The sequence below is a fragment of the Alosa pseudoharengus genome, unplaced genomic scaffold, assembly GCF_046254945.1.
Source record: "Alosa pseudoharengus isolate Yale_2024_CS ecotype anadromous, Long Island Sound unplaced genomic scaffold, YU_APseudo_1.1 YU_APseudo_1.1_scf_20, whole genome shotgun sequence".
Taxonomy (NCBI): Eukaryota; Metazoa; Chordata; class Actinopteri; order Clupeiformes; family Clupeidae; genus Alosa; species Alosa pseudoharengus.
Window position 1 is genome coordinate 11,685,121 of NW_027468664.1, and position 22,428 is coordinate 11,707,548.

General features: G+C 43.2%; 1 protein-coding gene across 1 annotated transcript; it reads right to left on the reverse strand.

Moving 5' to 3' along the window:
* Window positions 1–3,610: 3,610 nt before the first annotated feature.
* Window positions 3,611–15,273, reverse strand: LOC143136088 (shaker-related potassium channel tsha2). The gene is made up of 2 exons (XM_076296574.1): window positions 11,731–15,273; window positions 3,611–6,098 (listed from the first exon to the last, which is right to left on the reverse strand). Exon 1 carries the CDS (start codon window positions 15,025–15,027, stop codon window positions 13,591–13,593), a length of 1,437 nt encoding a protein of 478 aa, XP_076152689.1. The 5' UTR covers window positions 15,028–15,273; the 3' UTR covers window positions 3,611–6,098; window positions 11,731–13,590.
* Window positions 15,274–22,428: the final 7,155 nt, after the last annotated feature.

Sequence of the window (22,428 nt, forward strand, 5' to 3'; positions counted from 1 at the left end):
ATGTTGCAGCTGGACACACACTGAGACAGTCACAGAGGCCGGTATGGAGATGTGCATTCGGAGTCTGTGTTGCAGTCGGCCTGTCTGAAGCCGTTCACACACATAGGGTATAGGGCATTGCACAGTTCCTGCAGTTCCACAGTGTCACATGGGACTACAAATCTCCTCATCAGGATACTAATCATGGGTGGGTCCTACTCTGTCTATCGCACACACACACACACACACACACACACACACACTTCAATGCATAGAACAAGAACACAGATGACCTATTTTCCATACATTATATCTAACCTTGTACTTGTAATAATGTTTTTTTTTTTAATGGAGCTATTTCTGAGCGAAAGTGACTATAATGGGAATGTAATAGGCTGTTTCTCTACTGGTAGGGAGTGAGCATGACCAGTAAGCCTGTAACTTTTTCCAGTAGCTCTGTCCATCAAAAAGATTCCAACATTTCAGTCAATAATGTATTTGGCTTTGATGCATGAAAATCCAAAATGGTGAACTAGAGCGGCTTAAAAATGTTCTCTCTGTGAACTAGAGCTGGATACAGTTTGGATGGATAACTTTGATATGATGGCATATTTCAGTCCTCCTACGGCTGTTACTAGCGGATGTTTGTTGGTGCATTGCAGTCTTACATGAAGTGGATTTAGTCTTTGCAAAGGCTTTGGGAAGCTCACAGCAAACAAGACAATACACCAAGCATACACATAGTAGTTCAAATCAAGCATGGCAGTTGTTGTGACACAGTCCAGTCATATGCAAGTCAATGAAAGCAGAGAGTCAATGTCATGACAAATGTAAGATGTTGCATGGCAAATGCCCATCGATTTCCGATCCATCTCCAATGCACGCGATTAAGTCAGTGATTGATGAGCACTTGAACAGCATTTGATAACTGGAGTAATGACTTCAAAGCAAAACACACTGACAACAACAATCAAAGGAAGATTCTGAACAAAGATTTTGGTACATATTTTGCCAACAGAACGTTCACTGTACAATCCTAGAAGACTTTGTCTTACATTCGTAAAATGTTGCGTTCTGTATCCAAGGTCTCGAGGAAAATCAAAAGCAGTCCCAAGCATATTTTCCCCTTTACCTCAAATTAGAAGTCTGTCTTTTTTGTCCGGTAGAACAGTGTTTTCAACTATCTATGTGGTATACATGCACATTCTAAGGTCTGAAATTCAGTCCTGTTTTGTATGCAGTCCTAATTGCACAAATAGCTGAAAATGGATAAAATGCTGTGACATAACATGACCTGTAAGTGTAAGGCACTCATATAGGAAACAGAGACAGTGGTACCTCAAGCTTCCACTACTGCCTTGTGCGCAATCCTAGCCACATCACCAAAGATACATGCATTATTGCTTGTCTTACTGATCTACAAAACTGTACCTAAGTTACATTACTATTGGCTATAGTTGCTACTTGGTTATATGACTATTTCGCTTGCAGTCAACCATCGTTTCTTTCTGAAATGGATATAAAAATAGACAGACACCATGAGGTTTATGGAGACAGGTGACAGGTGCAACAAAATGGTACAATGATAGCTTATTCCTTCTTGATCCTCACAGAAATAATTGTTAGCGCATGACAAGACAGTGTGAGTAAATGGCACCTGTCTTCAGTGTCATCATCATCATCAGAAAATATATATGAAAATATATATAGCAATCTTTGTCATGGTCTAAGATTCACCTCTTCAGTAATTTCTATATGAGAAACAGATGAGTGAGAAATGTTTGTTTATGACCTATGCATACTTTTTATTTTCTGTCTTATATTTGACGTCAGAGTAGATCTTTGCCAAACCCATAACATTATATAGCTTTCATCAACCATCTGTTCTGTGTGTGACATGGTGAAGGTGACTGACTGGTGCAGGCTCACTGTTTTGGTCCCACTACGGCAACCAGCTGCCTGCCAGTGCAGCAGAGCAGCTCAAGACGGCCGCCTGAGTACTTACACTGCGGCACATCACCTCCAGCTCTTCCCTGTCCTCTATTGCTCCCAAAATACGGCCGCTCCTGGCACACCTGTTTTTTTTCACGCCACACACACCTGTAAGCTCATCTCCCTATCTATCTCCACAAGCAGTTTGCTCCCAATCCCCCTCTCAGAAGTACATTGCATTGCAGGGAAAGAGTTTGGATGGGTCGTGTGTCTGTGTGTGTGTGTGTGTGTGTGTGTGTGTGTGTGTGTGTGTGTGAATGTGTGTGTGTATGTGTGTAAGGGGGGTTGCTGACTGTTATTGGGGGTGTGAAATTCAACACAAACTTCAATAGCCTCTCCTGCAACCACCCCCCCCCCCCCCACCCCCCAAAAAAAAAAAAAAAGAAAATCAGTAGGGGAGCTGGGACCAAGGGGTGCACTTGCAACGAGACCACCTGCCTACTCCCCTACAACTGGGTCAGCTAGCTAGCTGGTGGAGCGGCAGCATCGCTTCACAGCCTGCTAATCCAATTTCTCGCCGTTTAAATATAAACCCTTGCGAATGTTTCTGAAGATAGCGGGGGCCTTAAGCTGAGAGAGCGGTTCCGTCGGAAACACCTAAGGCTTTTCAGATGGGTTCAGATACCTGTGGAATCCACGCAGCAGGAATGCTCGGCAGGTCTTTAGGGGCCTTTTTGTTCTGCATGACAAACAACGTGCCATCCCTGCTTTTATATGGCCTCTTTTTTGTCGCCCTGCATCTTAAAGGTTGTATCAGCGATTTCAGGCCCAAAAAAAGCCCTAAACATAAATGATCACATTCATCTAATCTTTCCTAACGATCCGCTAGCTGTCTGCCCCATAAGCGACTGTCAAAAAAACAAGTCTCTGTAGGCAGCCCAGACTCCGAGATTTGTACACAAAAACAATTGTTATCTTAAGTGGGACATGTCTGTATAGTGTTGCATGCCTGTCATCAGAGCCCTTACCTACAACAGCTCTGCATCTTACGGACTCTAGAGTGAAATGTTGAATGTTTATGCATTTGATGTCGACAGAATAAGTGAGATGCTGATGAGGTAACAAACACCAGAATTATAATAGCTTGCTTGTAGATGCATAGCTAATTACATACATTCAGTCTACATTGAAATTACCTTGAAGATGACTGAGGGATCTATAGCCAATGAATTGAAACATTTCAATGGCCTAGATGGGGATTGATTGCAACACGAAAATAGTGCTGGTCATGACAGACACTAGGTGCTTATGGACCAAACAGGAGCCTATAGTAGGAGTTATAAAGACACCCTAAACATGGTTATAGGAACTAATACCCCTGGTTCCATGTGGTGTGAACCCGTGAAAAAGGGGTAGTTCCTTCAGAAGTTATAGACACCATGAAAAGTTACACCCTTTCGAAATGTGTGTGATGACAACTAAGCTTGTGGTGGCTGTTGGTTAGCTAGGCCTGGAATAAAGTAACTGAAGATTAGGATGTTCTAGTGCTTCTGTCAATGTCATTCTCTGCCAGAGTTTTGTTGAACACATTTTTACTCACACATGCATACTCTCTCTCCCTCTCTCTATTTCTCTTTCTCTCTCACACACACACACACACACACACATACGCAAATGAAATGAAGAAATCAAACTGATAACCAATCAAAAAATTTATTTATCAAAAATAGATCATAAATGAAAAGAGGAAATGTTCAAATTGATGACAATATTTAGAAAAATTAATTAAAAAAAGAAAGGATAAAAGAATAACAATAAAAAGAAACAAATGCATCATGCTTCCACATGGAAGACCTCAGAATCAGTGATGATGAGGGTTTGAAATGGCATGGCTGTTTGGTGCAATTGTACTATTGCTTAAATGCTTTGCCTGTCAACGTTTCCTCTATGTTAACACAGTCATGAGTTGTGCAAGTCAGTGATAGACAGGGTCAGTGATGTTGACATGACCAGGGTATTTATGCCTGGTTTAGCAAATAAAAGATTCAACTTCAGTCTCAGTGTTGGCCAGACCCGCATCCAGGAAACAAGTGCCTCTTACTTACAGGAAAGCTGTTAAAACTCAAGATACTATAGTTTTCTAGGGTCTTGAAAAACAAATCACCAAGTCTGGGCCATCTGTTGTCTGGATGCAACGCATCTCCAAAAAGTAAAAGGCTGTTTCCTGAAGCGGTCGAGCCTTCCCCACACATTATTGCAACTTCCCTCATAAATGCATATAAAAATATCACGCACAAAATAGGCACAGGCTTCTCAATGTCTCTGAAATGATACACCCTTACTCAAATACATCTATATTATATTCACTTATATGGAAAAAAAAATAAACTTTTCTTTTTTCAACTCAGCCATTGGTGTTTTCATCGATATGCTTTCATCCTATTATTCCTCTCTGCACACAAGTCAAAGGGATTTGAGGAACAAATTGCATAAAACAAGCATTGACCTTTGACCAACTACAACCATTTAGAAATCATACTCATAGTAAGGATATGCAGTATGAACACCATCACCACTGCGATAAAATGCTTACACCACCATTTAAACCAGTGCTTCTTTTTTGAAAGGGGACACGATCAAGCACACTAAATTACTAGTGAGAACCGATTGTTTTCATTCAGGCATTACAGCACAAATACCAGACAATCAGGACAATGCAAAGTGATGGAGAGTTGGACAGGTGGCTTGTTTTGACATCTAAAGCTGTCTGAAGAAGTCTCTTTCTTTCTTTCTTTCTTTATTTTCCTTCTCCTCTCTCATACACCCTGTGTGTTTGTGTGTTTTTCAAAAAAAGCATTCTTTCCAGCTTTCTTTGAATAACGATGGACGTGAGTGGACACTGAGGTAGATGCCTTTGACAACAGATACAGCATTCTGATCCAACTTGTAATATGACACACACACACACACACACACACACACACACACACACACACACACACACACACACACTGACAATCACAGTTGTTGAAGAGACATCATGTATTCTCTTAGGATGAGAGCCTGCAGCACACTTGCATTTCAAATGAGACAGAAGGGGAGGTCAAAGGGCAAGGTCAAAACAGGAAGCCAATTTACTATCACCACATATTCCCTTCGTTAATGTTAACTCTCTTAAAAAGACATGGGGGGAAACATAAAAAGGGGGGGGGGTGAAATCATTCATTTGCAAGAAAAATGCACTAAATAAAATGAAGGTAATAAACCAATCCCCATGTATACAAAACACACATGGTACTTTAAAAAAATAGAGATTTAACTGCATAAACCTCGCCTGTGAAAACAAGACAAATTATTGGTTTAATGATGATATCCATGAGCTCAGTCCTTGTTCCCACAATTTTGACTACTGGTGCCAAAGCAGGTGATGTATAATGAGAAGCATCTAACTTTGTTTGTAATCAATGTTTACATGCCCTATTTTTCAAGCATGCAGTAATATGATTTGGTATAGCACGATATGAAGTGTACATATACACCCACATAGTCTTGATGTGTACCTACAGTTTCTCACACACGGTCACCTGTCTCTCCTCCACAAGAGGAGCACGTGTTTTCCCCCCAAGACTAAAGTGATCTTGAATGGCTTAATGGTTTCGTAATTAGTGTACGTGATGTATGTGTGTATGTATGGTCTGTTGTGATTCAAGTAACATCCTCGGTACCTTGGGTTCCTGCCCTGCAAGCCGCCTCCGTGCTTGTTTTTGTTTTGTCTTTTTGTCCGTTGCCTCCTATGCTGTCCTGGATATCGGCGGATGATTTTTTTAAAAGAAATCGTGGATCGTAGATCGTGCTCTTCCTCAGCAGAAGCTTAGAGAGGCCTCCGTGTCCGCGAGTCCATCAGCGAAGTCTAGGACAACCGAAGCGTGCATAGACTTCCGAGTGTTCATCTTCTCTGTGTGTGTGTGTGTGTGTGTGTGTTTTCTGTGGCACGCGGAGTACACCTATCGTTTAGAATGACACTCCCCGAGTCCTGCATGTGTATGAGACAGAGAGAGAAAGAGAAAGAGAGAGAGAGAGAGAGAGAGAGAGAGAGTGAGAGTGAGAGAGAATGAGTGTACAGTCCCGCAGTGAAGAGGTGACAGGAAGGCAAGGGCGGTTGTTCGAGTGCATCTCCCTCCATCCTCCTGTAAACCAAAAGAGAAGAGGGCTGTAGTGTCGACTGGTTAATGCACTAACTGAGACCCAGTGGGGCACCAGATTAAAGTGCTTCTCACTTCGGCTTTACCACCCGTCGCTGCCAAAGGCAACACAGTCCACAATAAGCAGATGCAGATACAGTGACATATTACACTGGCTACAGTTTACATTAGATTTAAGTCAGCGGTTATGTGGCTATAAATATAAGTCAGTGGCTCTGTGGCTATAAATATACAGTAAGTCAGTGGCTATACTATGAAGGTGCAGTATTGTGTCAATGTTCATGTCATTTTTTTTAAGTCGTTTTTTAATGCCCCCAGATCGTTAAGGCTTTGACATATTGCACTACACTTTAAATCTACGGATACATATTGCACTAGCACTCTCGTCTCAACACTATTTTCTTATGCCTGTCAAATTGCAGAATCACTTCTACTGTATGCTTTCAAGCAAAATGTTCTCTGTGCGTCATCCCCAACACTGACCCGTTCCAGAGCATAACCCACTTCTTTCTAATGAGGCATTTCTCAGACATGCTCATAGCAACATTGCTTCTCTTTTTCCAATGCAATATAGCAAAGAGAACACAGTCCACCGTATGAGCAGTTGAGGAAAAGGCATTGTCACACTGGTTTATACTGAACTGAAAGGTGCAATGTGTCATTTGTATTGACTAAAAATGACTAAAAAAGCATGCTTCAAGACTCACAATAAGGCAACTGAAAACATAGCACCTCTATAGGCTACAATTACCATTCCATGCTAACAGGCAGGCCTTTGTTCGTTCTGCTCTCTGAAAGGTGCAATGTGTCATTTGTATTGACTAAAAATGACTAAAAAAGCATGCTTCAAGACTCACAATAAGGCAACTGAAAACATAGCACCTCTATAGGCTACAATTACCATTCCATGCTAACAGGCAGGCCTGTTGTTCGTTCTGCTCTCAACATACATGTGTGGCAGGTCATGCACAGTTACTGGGAGGCACAGATTAGGGAAACATCCTCTATCATGACGGATCAGACACCAATACTTCCTTGTAGTGCTGACAGTGGGTACAAATTTCCCTCACGGGATCAAAAGAGTATATATACTATTATTGAAGTCCAGAAACAGGGGTGTGCACTTAACTTAACCTGGTTCCACTGAGAATGCTGCATTTTGGACCTAAACCTTTTTTGAGCAATGGACACACCTTTGGTCTGGCCTGACTGACTTACTCAATGGAAACAGTCCTTCAGAAACCAATGTACTCACTGAAAAACAGCTTTCCTACCAGGACAATAAAGTACAAATTCCAGTAACAACTAATACAATTGGTTGCAATAAATTGCAAAATAATGGCCAAGAGGTACAAAGTTGACTGACTGAATTACACACATTTCCCCCTCAAACCAGAATGATGATGTACAGAAAGGGCCACAGGAAATGCCATCTTATCAGCATTTCCATGTTAATTTGGCTTCAAGAAGCACCCCATTGTTAGAGGTGCAAACAAACGTTTACTTTTCATGACAGCCAGCTGATTCACACACACTGCCCTTATCTGCCTGCTTGCATAGCTAAACAGCTTGTTATTCGGGGCTAGCTGCTAGCTGCTGGCCGCTGGTTGGGAACAGATTGGGGAGGGGGGGGGGGGGGTGGCAGTGTTGGTGAGAGGGTGGGGGTGGGAGGCTGCTTTGCTGAGGAGCAGATCTCTCGAGCTCAGTGTAACTCTGACACCAAACCGTCACAAGGAATTATGCACAGCGAGCGAGTCGACAACGTCACTTCTTCCCGCCTCGGCCCTCCGCTCCACTCTGCACCACACTGCACCGGGACACACCGAGCCGCATCGGCGACGGGACAGCAGGAAGGCACCCCCCCCCTCTCTATTTCCTCCTTTTGCTGGGCCTCCGAGTGAATGTGCCCTTCACACAAAAAAAGCCTCTTTTTACTTGTGATCTGGTGTTGAGGCTCTTAGTATATGCAGAGCTGCTCATGTCCTCAAGCAAGAATGTCTATTTCCTGTCAGTCTCTCAGCTAAGTGTGCATATCTGAGTCTCTGTGTGTGTACATGCCTGCTTGTGTAGACTGAATGATCTGATTTATGCCGCTCAATAAAAAGATGCCACGCTCAATAAAGAGCACAGCGCAACCAAAAATATATATTAAATGTATTTAAAAGAAGCCAGTTTTGCATAGGTATGGCTTTTCCATGTGTTATTTAACCACTCTACAAAGCATACATATTTGATCTGACAACGACATAGGGACATTTTTGCCAAAATGTTCCATTTCTGAATTCACAAACATTCTCGTATCTGCTCTTCCCGTACTGAATGCTGCCTGCAACCTATTGTTCATTTCCATTTTGCCTCTCAACAGCTCTCTCGCCTCTCTTGCCCCTCCCTCCCTTGCACACACACACACACACACACACACAAACAGACGCACACACGCACGCACACACACACGCACACACAAGGACACGCAAACAGTGCTCCAGGCCATCTCTTTACTCTGCAGTGCAATTCCACTGCTGTCTGTCTTCTCCATGCTTTCTTTTGACCACTCACACAGACCTAGACACTAAACACGCACACACACACACAAAACACACACACACACACACACACACATTCTCTATTTGTCTCCCACTCTCTTTCATTCTGTGGCTCTCTGTTTTTCTTTGCCCTCCCTGTCCATCGCCAGCTCTCTTAATCTCTCCTTGTCGTCGCCATGTTTTCCACTCAGATGCTGTAAAATCAGCACTAATGGACAGGAGCTGCTGCTTGGCCCATCAACCAGCCAGCCAGCGAAATCAAGACACAATGTGAAACGGCTAACTGTCAGCTTATAGGTGGTGGCCAGAACAGAAAATAATGATGGTTTGTTATACAATAAATCGGATCATTTTTAATATTTATTATATATTTATAATACCTGATAGCAGGTGACAGGCAAGCCTTACTTTTGCATTATCGCCTATCATGGCTCTAACTTCAGCTCCAGGTTATTTCCATATTGATCATAAGCAGGGCTCAGGGCCAGGGATGGCGTAACGCAATCCGACACACCATAAAGGACAATGACATTATGTGCCCTGTGTTTGTTTGCAATTGGTTGCCATGGCACAGACTTTGGTCTTTGAAAAAAAAAAAAAACAGAAAAGAGGTGGGGATGGGGGTTGGGGGTGGAAGAAAAGCCCACAAGGGAAGCATGATAGGGGTCAGGAGGAGGTTGTAAAAGGGGTTAGGGGTTCTGGAGCCCGTGGAGAGAGTGTGTGTGGGGGGGGGGGGGTTGACGGGGTACGCTGGTGGGTAGGCTGCTGATGGGTCAGGAAGCGAGAGAGATCACGTCACAATAATTCATCAAGCAGAAGTACCCTAAGACCTTGGATTAGGAAGGAATCAGCATATCCCTACCGCTTTAAATAACCTGACCTTTGCACAAAGTGAATATGCCAGTGACAAGGAGCCAGAGCCCATGCAGAGAGTACTGGGGTGGGGGTAGTGGGGATGGGTAGGGGGTTGCGACGGAGCACATAGAAGGGACTGGCCGATGCTAACCGATGGGGGGGTCGGGGGGTTTGGGGGGGTTACATAGTGACAAAGTGCTCGCATGTTTCTCTGTGCACCTGTGTGTGATGCTTGCTCCAGTTACCATCAACTAATTTAAGCTCAGAGAGCTCTTCATAACTGCTGAAGCCTTACTTCTGCAGAATGGTCAACAGAACTGGACCTAGATGGCATGCTGCTATGTGTCTAAATAAACCCACAGCATGTAAACAGACAGGTGTGTTATTCACCATATTGTGACATGGTGAACAGAATACTAAGCCATATTGTTGCTAGATATGGATTATGTAGCTAGCCATAGCATAACTATATGCTATACGTTAAAACCTTTACGAGGCCAAGCAAACAGGCTGCATAAATTCAGCCAGTCAGATTAGAAATATTTTACACAAGACTTGTGCGTCATTTATCACCTCCATATGTTCTGAAAACTGAAAGAGAAATGTACTGTTTGATTGCACCATGCACACACTACATATGCATACAGTACATGTGTGTAGCTATGTATGAGCAGCATGACCCTCAGATTGATAGCATGCAGCCCTCTACTGAGCGCGCTCCAAGATTCATGCAGGGATGCGTTGTGGTCCATTATCTGTCCAAGAACCACAGCAGTCGTTCATCATATGCAACACCCCAGGGGAGGGTTCCAATCTGCTTCTGTTGTTTTGCATCAAACAATCACAAGCATGCGCTATGGGCAGAATCAGACAATGCCTCTGATCAATGACTCAGCAGGAATTCCTATGGTGCCATGCGTCTTCCACCATTCGTGTATTTTGTTTGTTTGTTTGATTGTTTGTTTGTTTCATGCGTCAATAGGATGCACAGCTTTTGGAAATTGATTGTAATGTCAGTCATATTACAGTACATCTATGAGAACACACAGAGAGAGCAGAGAGCTGGGGCAGTGGCTGTTATCTTTGGGGAGGCCTGTCTTCAGAGCAGATCCCATCAGCCATGACAGAGAAAGAGAGAGAGAGAGAGTAAGGGATGAACTTCTGCTGACTGACAGTGGCCTTTTGCTGTCAACATCAACCTCCTGTTAACCTCTCATAAATATGAATGATGATGGCAAGAGTGTGTTGAGAATGTTGATCACTAAAGGTTCCATTTGATTATCAACCCAGAGCCATAGAAAGGTGGACGGCTCTGATGCAACCATTTTAAACAGCAGCCAATGTCCATTCTAAATCTTTATGGTATAATTCTGGAATGCCTTGCAGGAAACTCACTACTCAGATGGTTTGAAAACTGTGACCATCCCATCATGGCATATTGAACATTAACAAAATGTGCATCAAACAGGCAAAACCAAATCCTTGCTATTTTCCTTGCCATTATTAAACTAACCTGATTTCAGTTGCCTACTATTTCATTAAAATATGGCCTGGTGTGTGCTTTGCATTCCACATTAGCAAGGAAACCTTCATTTTCTTGGCACAAAACAAAATTCTCTGTAGGTCATTATTTCATAACAGTTTCTGACATACCAGCAAGGCAACATGCGCCACCTAGAGGGACTTTGCTATACCGCAAGTTATTTCCACAGGTTCTTGTTATTTTTATGAGCGCTGTTATGAAACATTGGCTCCACGTTAACTATTTAAATTCAGACATTATTTACCTGCAGTCCCATGGGTTTACTGATTGTTATTTTATCAATGAGATTAATATAGAAGGAAATGTGATAACAGAGCTAATTTCAAATTGATATAAATCCCTACTCAATAATTGACTGTCATACATACATTAAAATTGTTATATCGGAAACGCTAATACCATGTGTTAGTCTTCCTCTTCACTGTTTCAAGATATGCAGCCAGCAAGAAACTTAATACAGCAAGAACCTGATGTCTAACCCTGTTCTCAGGTGAGTAGACACTGCCATCTAGCGTCGAGGAAACCAAACAGTGCACTGCTGTTTTCACCTAGGTGAGAGGCTTTGTCACGACTTAAGGATAATGAGAGGCTAGATATATTTCTGATAATGTCAGTAATACCATAATGTCAGTAGTCAAACAGTGTGCTCTTTTGAGGTGTTGAGAGGGGAACGTACCTTACAGTTTTGCAGGATATTCCTCAATGGTGTTTGGGGAAATAATCCACTACACCACAGGTGAAAAACATGGTTTCAGAATTTGCACTGTTCCATGACCAGACGTGACTGTTCACTGTCCCTTTCACTGGCAGGCACAGCCGCTTAATCCAACCATGTGGAAGGCTGACTTTGCTCTCCACAAGACTCAGTACCATGTTCAGCGGTATGATTCCTCTCCATGAGCTCACATTGTTACTGAAGGTGAGGGTCTGTGTGATGTCCTTTACATGTAGGCTACTGGCAGTTGTGGTTTAATCATTTGAAACACATCATGTCTGGGTGCAGGGAAATCAAAATGCCCCTTTACGCAAGGGAAGCGTTATTTGTACCATGTCATTTAGTTTATTATTTAGTGAGACCTATACTGTAATATTGAATATGATAGCAATATTATTTAGGACGAGTAGGCTATATCAAGCCCAGAGCACGGAGGCAGAGCAGACCAGACGCGATTTAGCTGCCAAAAAACAAAAACTGTCTCGTAATCTGATGGAACTTGTTTACATTATCTTTAGTCGGTTTCATAAGCAGCATAATCGAAAGCAATAAACAAGCCCAACAATGAAGACGTTCCTTCACGTAGCCTAACTTAAGGCAACAAAATGTATCGTCGATGTTGAAGGATACGGAACAGTCTGGAAGGTTGCTATAGAAACACCTCTGTGTATGAAATCTGCGATTTCTCCTTTATACCATTTGGAGGCGCACTTGGATTTCAAACATCGCCGTGTTGAAGGAAAAAAAAACAGGGCGCACATTCTATCAAGTTTTTTTCCTGTCTGTTTTCCACATGCATTTTATGCAAACAGGCTAATGCATTCTTCCTTTACACGTGGGCTTTTACCAAGTCATAGCCAATAGAAACTGTAGATTTTCTATTCAGTTGTATTTGCTTATACCTGGGGCCAGCTTGATGCCACAACAATATTACAGTAGGATTTCAATAAATTAAGAGCCGTCGTCCAATAATGTATGTAAACGATAGGATACCTCAGCCACAAAGCATAACTATACCAAACAGATTTCATGTCGTCCATGGAATGACATCAATCCTAGGCAAGGTGCAAAAACAACGCCAACAACTAAATTTGGAGGACGATTACAGTAGCTGTGGCATGTTTCCTTGTTGACTGCTGATCACGTTTTAGTGACAGCTGCATTTTGATGGGGATATGCATTGCCCAAAGGGCACATAGCAGTCACTGTGTTCCAATATTACAATGACATAGATGCTGCCAATTCGGTGCATCTAATATCATGATGTGGCCCCCTACAGTCATAATCATTAGATGTGATCAAGTGATATAGTCGTTATTCTCTTCCCGCACGTGACCTTGCACTTTTTGCACTGAAGATAGTTAGTTAATTAGCTAATTTTACATAATTAGATAATTTGGTCCTCTCAGTCTGCACCGAATAAACAAATGAAATGTAAACATCTTCCCAAAATTGACATGTAATTTATAAATTAAACATTACTAAGAGTACATTAATAAAGTGCTACAACGCGAGGTTGGGCTTGGCTTGTTGATAATCGTATATTTTCTCATTGTTTTGAGGCTGAGAGAAATGTTTAGCTTGAATCAGACTTCGCGCATTGGATAAAGATGATTGCGTAAAATGGAAGACATTGAGAAATAAAAAGAAAAATTGACACACCACGTTTCAGTCCTCTGTTATGATTTCTTAATAAATAATTCCCTTTGCATTACTGATGCCGGAACAGCTTGAAAATATACTCAGGCCAGAGCGCGGAATGGGGATGTAGTCAGAAGAGACGCGCGTTTCACTGGGTACCACTGTTGCGTATTTCTACAATCATACATCAGTTAGCTTTCCCGTGTACGCTTTATGGGGACTGCAGTTCGTGTATTTAATCGAATCTGCGTCGTCACTCTCCAGGTAGTCTGATTTGGAGAGTGAAGGCTTGCTGTCACTCTTTTTGAATTCGCCAAACGAGGGCTGCTGTTGACCACATGTTACATGTGTGTACTGGAACTGCTCCTCGTGCTCTGTCTCCCTGTGGTAGAAATAGTTGAAATTGGAGACAATCACAGGGACAGGTAGTGCGATGGTCAGTACACCAGCGATGGCACACAAAGACCCCACAATTTTCCCACCGATGGTGACTGGGCACATGTCCCCATAGCCCACGGTGGTCATGGACACCACCGCCCACCAAAACGCATCGGGGATGCTGCTGAACCCCGATTCGGGGTCGTCAGTCTCCGCGAAATACACTGCGCTCGAAAACAGTATGACTCCAATGAAAAGGAAGAATATGAGCAGACCTAGTTCTCGCATGCTCGCCTGCAGGGTCTTCCCAAGGATTTGGAGACCCTTGGAGTGCCTGGAGAGCTTGAAAATCCTGAACACTCGCACCAGGCGAATGACTCGTAGGATGGCCAGGGACATCGCTTGCTGACCGTTTCCTTGGTGCTCAGCAAGCTCCAAACCCAAGGTAATAAAGTAGGGCATAATTGCAACTATGTCGATGGTGTTCATGATATTTTTAAAGAAGGCGGGCTTGCTAGGACACGCGAGAAATCTCACCAGCAGTTCAAAAGAGAACCAAATGATACACAGCGTCTCCACAATAAAGAAGGGGTCTGTGAATGGATTTGGCTTCTTTGCGCTCACAGTCCCATTTATAGAGAGATGGTCCTCAAAGATTTTCCCTTCCTCTCTGAATTCCGGTAGCGTCTCTAAACAAAATATGACAATGGATATCAAAATAACCAAAACTGAAACTATTGCTATACCCCTGGCTGGTCCTGAGCTCTCTGGGTATTCGAACAGAAGCCAGACCTGGCGCTGAAACTCGTTTTCTGGTAGCGGGCGTTCTTCCTCCTTGATGAACCCCTCGTCCTCTTTGAAATTTTCGATCACATCGTCTCCTAATTCGTAAAATTTGATCTCCTCCATGAATATGTCCACGGGGACGTTGACAGGTCTCCGTAGTCTGCCACCAGACTGGTAGTAATAAAGGATGGCATCGAAGCTTGGACGATTTCTGTCAAAGAAGTACTCATTTCTCAGTGGGTCAAAAAAACGCATTCTTTTCCTGGGGTCCCCAAGTAAGGTGGTTGGGAACTGCGCGAGTGTTTTCAGTTGAGTCTCGAAGCGCAGCCCGGAGATGTTGATGACCACCCGTTCACAGCACTCCTGGTCCGCTCTCTCGGGGTCGTAGACATCTTGGGACAGGGCGGCCAGTGCCACAGTCTCATCCAGGTTCTCCCCGGGCACCACTGTCATCTTTCCCCCCCAAGGGTAACGTTACTCGCACCACTGTCCCTGCTCCTTGTCGCTTCCCAGTCCCCCTCTGAAAGCGTGTGTTTTTGTTCTCAAATCCGTGGAAACAAGGCGAGAGGAAGCACTTGTAGAATCGAGAGGTCCGTCTCGTTTTCGCGCCTCTGTTCTCTGTGTCAGTCTCGCCCCGGCGTGCTCGTTGTTTTTGTTAGCATTTTTTCTCACTGGTCATGCACGTTTCTTACCATCACCTTCCCCTCACTGGCAGTCTGGACTATTGGCTGTCACATTCGCTGCATTTTAAGCAGCAATGCCCTCCCCAAGCTGACGTGTGGAGACGCTATCTTGCTGAACTGGACACAGTGCGTTTTCGGTTGTCTCTAACATGACACTAATGACAGTCAACCGGTTGCATCGCAGAAATGTTTTTTTCTCTCTAATCAACGTAGGATCCCTCAATCAGAATGTGGTGTTCTTACGCTGTATTATTATTTTGATATTATTTAGTGAGCGGCGTTTTATATCCAAACAACCACATTTACGCATGTGTTTATATTCTTGTTTTCGTCTTTTTATCAGTCATATTTTGGAGATCTTTACATCTTTTTTCTTCCTTTATTGATGTGCCACGTTGGCATGCGTATTGTTTGCCATGCAGGCGAGGCTTTACAACAGTTTGTGTGAGTTCAGTCAACTCAACACATGGTTAATGTAAGAGATTGTTTGCACGTATTTCAAACCTACATCTGCCATTGTCAGTGCCAATTCTTGACATGTTTCACGATAACCTCTTTTCTCATGCGTTGGAGTGCACTGGTCTTAGTGCCTTTGCTGGTGCAAAAGCAAAGGGTAGTTGTATAAACTATTCTGTCTTGATGACGATTACATAACTAAATGTTTAATATGCTTTGTATAAGTTACAATAACAAATGCCCTGCAACGCTACAAAAAGTTCCTATTGAGCATGGATTCGTAATAGAGAGGAGTTCATGGCGATCCAAAATGAGAGTTATGGGCAAGTCGAAAAGTATGACGTAAAGACCTAAAATAGCCATATTTCTCTCAGGGCAGCTAAGTTCCTTTTCCCATGGAATGCCACAGGGAACAGCTGGATGAAAAAAAGATAGGGATGGTATAAAAATATCTGATTACATTTTTACCACATGGGGGATATATACTACTTCATTCAGAAAACGGTTTGGATCAGCAGCCCCTTACAAAACTGTTCTGTTTTTCTACACTGTACAGGATTGACAAGAAGCTGATCTAGGCTTGGGAATACTCAGGTTGCATGCTGCTACAATGTATTGCTGGTGTAGGCCCTAACTGTTCTGATGTACACCCACAACAGTGGAATAAAGCAAGTACTTCAAATAAATGATCTTCTGTCTTTCCTTTGTGTATCTAAACCATGAAAACATTGTTTACTTTAGTCTCATGATTGGACTTTATTGCTAACAAAGAAATGCATTTTATTGCTTTGTAAATGATAAACATAGCTGTCTATGACCACATTTATAAAAGCACACCATTTTCCCCTTTGCATGCTACACTGAAGTCTTCTGTTCTCAGACTTGAAGTCACCCTAGAACATTTGCATTTGAGCATCAGTCAGTCTGGAAGGAATTTGGATAGGCTGACACAGCATACCTCATTTCCTGTGTCCGGTGGGCCATGCATGTAACCACTACCTACCCTTAAACACACACTCAAGGAGACAAAGAGAGAGAGAGAGAGAAAGAGAGAGAGAGAGAGAGAGAGAGAAAGGGGGAGGGTGACAGCACAAGAGATTCAGACACTGAGACACCCTCACAGTCACAGTCACATTGCATATAAATGCATCCTGGCGAGATCCTCAAATGTCAGATTTTCTCCAATGCCAACATCCCCAACAAATACAACAACCTCTGAAAGGTCTCTCTTTCTCTCTCTCTTTCTCTCCCTCTCCCTTTCTCTTCCCTCCATCCCTGTGTGACTCAGGCCTAAAGTATGCTGCCAGTGTTCTTCTGGGGCTGCTCACCTTAGCTACATACACTGCACTTCCTTAGTAAATTAAAAGTGCAATGGTGTCACCCTGACTAATGACATTTACACTGGTACAGTAGCTATACCTGTCCGTAAACGTCACTGGACGCTGATGGCCTGTTATAGGAGCCCAAGGGGAACACTCAGCACGGATCCTCTCTGTCACCCAGTCCACAGCTGACACTTGTTTTCCCTCACTCTCTCCAGTGTCTATCCTTATCTGTCCAGGCATTTATATACAGTGTATATGTGGTATGAAAAGCACTCACACACAAAGCCTTCTGTCTGTCCATCTGTCTGCCTTCACACACACACACACACACACACACACACACACACACACACACACACACACACACACACACACACACACACACACACTATCTATTGATCTATCGATCTATCTACTGTATCTATATGTTTCTCCCTCTCTCCCTCAACTGGTCTCTCTCAGGTTTCTTACACACACACACACACACACACACACATACACACACACACACACACACACACACACACACACACACACACACACACTATCTATCTATATTATCTATATATATATTTCTCCCTCTCTCCACCCAGTCTCTCAGGTTTCTGACACACACACACACACACACACACACACACACACACACACACAAATAGCAACGGCACCTCGTATATCCCACATTTTAGTGTGCTCTTGGTAAAATTAACTCACTCCTTGTTAAGGTCCCAGAGGACCCCAGCGAGAGGCCTGAAACAGTGGCACGGTTTAGTCTGAGTCTGATAGGAAAGCACCAAATCCCCACAGTCTCTCAAGGAACGTGCCCTCCAGATCTGGGTTAATACACCTCCCAAGCACGCACGAGCGAAGGGGGTTGGGGATGGAGGGGGGGGGGGGTGTTACTGGGGCTCCCTCAGGAGGGCTTGCGTGCGCACGTACGTGTGTAGGTGGTGTGTGTATGCATGTGACACCTCAAGCAACACCATCTTCACTACATCCATGTCCACACACACACACACACACACACATGCACATGCACATGCACATACACACATGAACAGTAGGGGATGGGGTGGGGGTGAGGTGGAACGAGGCTAATAGAAAGGGGTGTTGCCGTCTAATCTAATGATGATGTATCTCTCCCATGGCTTAAAGAACCTCTGTAATGACAACACTGGTATGCAGGGAATGTAAAGGATGTGCCTATCACCAATAGGGAGGTACTGCTTGCATATGGTGAATGGGCAATACCCCCCATTTCATTCACAGCCATTCTGTTGTTTTCAGCCTCCCTTTTCTTCCTGTGGAACTGGAAAAGGAGGACAGAGAGAGAGAGAGAGAGAGAGAGAGAAAACATAGCAGAACTATGATGATGAGAGCCTCCCGCCCACACAGTCATACTGTATACAGGAAAGTTCTTATACAACCCATGTACTGAATGTATATTTATGGCCCTGGCATGAATATAGTCAAAGGAATAATAATTCAACCCAATACCAGAATCAATTCTTGTACTGCTAAGGTCGTCACATGTTTCTTGCAGTGGATTTAATGCCAGCAACTTACAAAGGATTTAGCAGTAACAGTAATGGGCGACCAGGGATATTTTCACAGCCCTGCTCAATAGACCTTGATTCATTTTACACTGCTATCACATAAGTATGTGGGTATAAAATATCTACTTTGTGCAACATTGTTAACCTCTTTTTTGAAACAACTCAGAAAGTAAAAGTGGTGGCTAGGGGGTTGTCTTTTATGAACACATAATTGGCTGCTTTAGTACAGGAAGACGCAACCTTATCTTATCGTGCCCCACTATAAGGACCTCCATATACTGTAGGAAAATCCCTTCCTTTCTCAAAGCTTAATCTTTAATTAAGGCTTATTAACGTGTTTTGAACCCTTGTACTCTAAGCAGTAAACATTTACAAGAATGTGGGACAATTCCAGACTGTCCATATAATCCTGATATTATGACCCTGATTATGACTTATCAGGGTAGACCAGGAGAGTGAAACTTTTTTTATTTTCTATCACTGCACTTCAGGAAAGCTTCTCTGACAAGTAATGTTGCATCTTACCCATATCACCCCTCATTCATTTGTATTGTGAATACACTTGTTTTTGTTGTAGCATCAATGATCATAAGTTGATTTACTGGATATGTAATTTCTGGAACTGTATACTATCTGATTGACAAAATGTATGCCACCATGTGATGGTTGATATCTTCCAAAGACTGCAATTTCACTTCTTGTCATTTTGTACTGTTTTTAACCCTGTCCTCAGTTTCAATGCTGTAGCCTACTCCAACACTTTGCTTTTGAATTTGCTAAGTCTGTGCAGTGTGACCAAGGGTGTGATTGTGATGTTTATTAACAGCTTGCTATTGCGTCTGGTTTCTAACATCAGGAAGCTGGGCTTCAACATTAGATGCAAACTTTTACAGAGGGTTCTTGACATGATCAGAATTTTAAATAGAAAGATAGATAGATAGATAGATAGATAGATAGATAGATAGAGATAGACAGATAGAGAGACAGGTATTCTATTAATCCTGAGGGAAATGTAGGCATTCAGCAGCTTATATGACAAAAAGCAAACCACACCAGAATAATGAATGTGAGAGTGTGCGCGATGTATTGAGGATGTCTCTGTCTCCGCGCCACAGGACAGCTGGTGCTCTGCTGAGGTGATATACGCCAGGCAGGAGCGCGGTGAGACACCTAGAGCAGCCACACAAATGATTGCATTTCGATTCCGCCTATTTCTGGGAAATGCTGTATTTGTGGAGGTTTGGACATGGCATCTTACCGTGTTCTGTCAACGGGTGCCAACAGTTACAGTTTGAGGAGGCTTGCGGAAGTCAGGGGTGCACCGTGTGAGGAAATCATTCAAATCTGACACTGTCTCTCTCTCTCTCTTTCTCTCTGAATGACTTTCATCTTTCATAGGTAGTGAGATTTTATTTTCTTGAAAGTTCTGCTTTTGTCACTCCTGAAATGTCAACAAGATTCAAACATTATCCTGGCACTACACTTTCTTACACAGACCAAGGCAGCAAGGGGCTAGAGTGTGGGTAATTTTGACTGTATGTCCGACATAAAAAAAAAACACCCGTTAAATCAGCCATTAGACAAAATATAATCAGGATGAAGCGTTGACCTTATCAAGGTGACTGCAAGTGCACCATGGGGCAGTAAGTGATGAGGATTGGCCTGTCATTGGGGCTGGGTCGGGGGCTTCGTGGAGGTGGTGAGAGGGGGGGCAGGGCAGTCACGCTGGAACCCATCAAAGGTGTTTTGTTTTTTTTCCCAACTGACTGTCAATCATGTCATCCAGGGATGCATTAGAGGATTGCATGGGTCGCCGCTGCTGGTATGTTGGCATGATGGGAGTGCATTAATTTGGGAGGGGGGGGTCATGCGAGAGCCTCCTCCTTACAAAGCCCTGCACCAGCATTTTCTACATGGCTAATAAGAGTAGACATGCCTCGTAGGAGGGAGGACAAAAAAAAGCATCCCACCGGAGCAGAAGAAGCAAAAAAGAAAAGAGAAAGAGCACAATGGTATTGCAGAGGTGACCCTCACTCTGTACATGAGTCTGTGCGTGTTTTAGTAGATAAAAGAACGGGATATTTCATGGCCAACCTCAGTAAAACCCAAGGACTCTACCTTTCTCTCTCTCTCTCTCTCTCTCACTCTCTCTCTCTCTTCCATTGTATGCTTGCCATAATCTATGTGCTAGTGTGTGTCAGTATGTGTGCCTGATATGCATGTGTTTGTTTAGTACTCACCGTATCTCAATAATTGAGGGAGATTCGCCATTACACAGTGGCCGTATTTAGTATGCTGCTTGTACAGGAATCGTGGTCGTGCAGTGGAGAGTTATCAGTCTGCCTGGTGACAGCATAATCCTGTCACTTATTGAAGCCATTGGCAGAGTCCTGCACACAACCCACAGCATAGCACTGGCATGCAAGCTAATATACAGTATAGCCTGCATAAACACATGCTGCATGTTATATAATAAATACAATTTAAAATAATTATCAAAAAAGTTTGCAGTCATATAGAATGTTCACCTGTTTGCTCTCATATCTATTATGTTTCCACTCTGGTGTCTTTTTACAGTAAATTCAATCAATCAATCAATCAATCAGTTGATCAATCAACTCTTAATTCTATAGCATGCGGAATAGCAATGGTGCTACATAAACAATAGCATACCAAACAGCATAAAACAAAAGATTATGTTGACTCTAGTTACAGGGAGTGAACACTCTTTGAAATAATTTCATTTCATATCTCCCCTGGAACTTTGAGCCTTAAAGCTTTGAGCGAGTCTCAGATTAGCACGAGAGTATGTATCTGTTTAAAAACTATGTATGCAAAGTGCGGCTGATGCTAGTGCTAGCTTGCTTCAGTTCATCTGATGCTACTCGCTCCACCAGGCAGCATGGTGTGGGAGGATCTCTCCCGGGCCAGAGCTGACGGCTTCTTTAGCCCCGAGGATGGGTGGGAGAGGTAAGCTGGCGGGCTGACTGGAGGCTTGGAAGCACCATCCTCCCTCACGCTCTCTCATATGACCCCCCCATCAGCACCACACTGTGGGTAGAGCGCTTTCCCATCCTCCACTGCTGTGCGCTGAGCTCTTTCTTTTACTGTATGGAACCAAGCAGCTTTCTCATGCTCTCACCCAGAGACAGAAAGCCTTTTACTTCAAGAGCAATTCCATTGTATCCAGTATTCTATTGTTATTATTATTATTATTATTATTATTATTATTATTATTATATTGGTATTGTATTCTAATCTACATGGTGTTTTGAGGTTCTACACTGTGTGTACAGGTGATGGCATGTTCATTTATTCTTCACCATCTAAACTCTACATGCATGGTGTCCCTTATCTCTGACATACGACAGTATTCGTTATGTGGTAGAATGAACAAATAGCCTACTACTGAGTGGTCGTTTTGATGGACAGATGCAGAAGTAAAGAGCTGCGTATTGTTGGCGGTTGGTTCTAAATCTGGACCACAAACTCTACAAAGTCTACATGAGACTCTTTCTCAGTTCTGCAAACTGAGTCACATATGTGGACCAGCTGGCTGCTTGCGCGAGGTGCTGTTAATTTGGTAGGTAGAACTTTCTGACGGAGTCGTTACTAACACACACGGATCAGATGAATTGACTTGTGTTGACTCATGCTGACTCAGCCTTTACTAGTCGTCGCCTGATCCTTTTAAGGGTTCAAGAGGCGGTGTAAGTACCCGCGGTCAGCACCCTTCTCTGCTGCACACTCACAGCGGCCAGTCGGACAGACTGGTGTGTCATCATCGCAGTAATCCAATCCTATTGCATTTGGTAGAAATGAATCATCCCAGTGAGG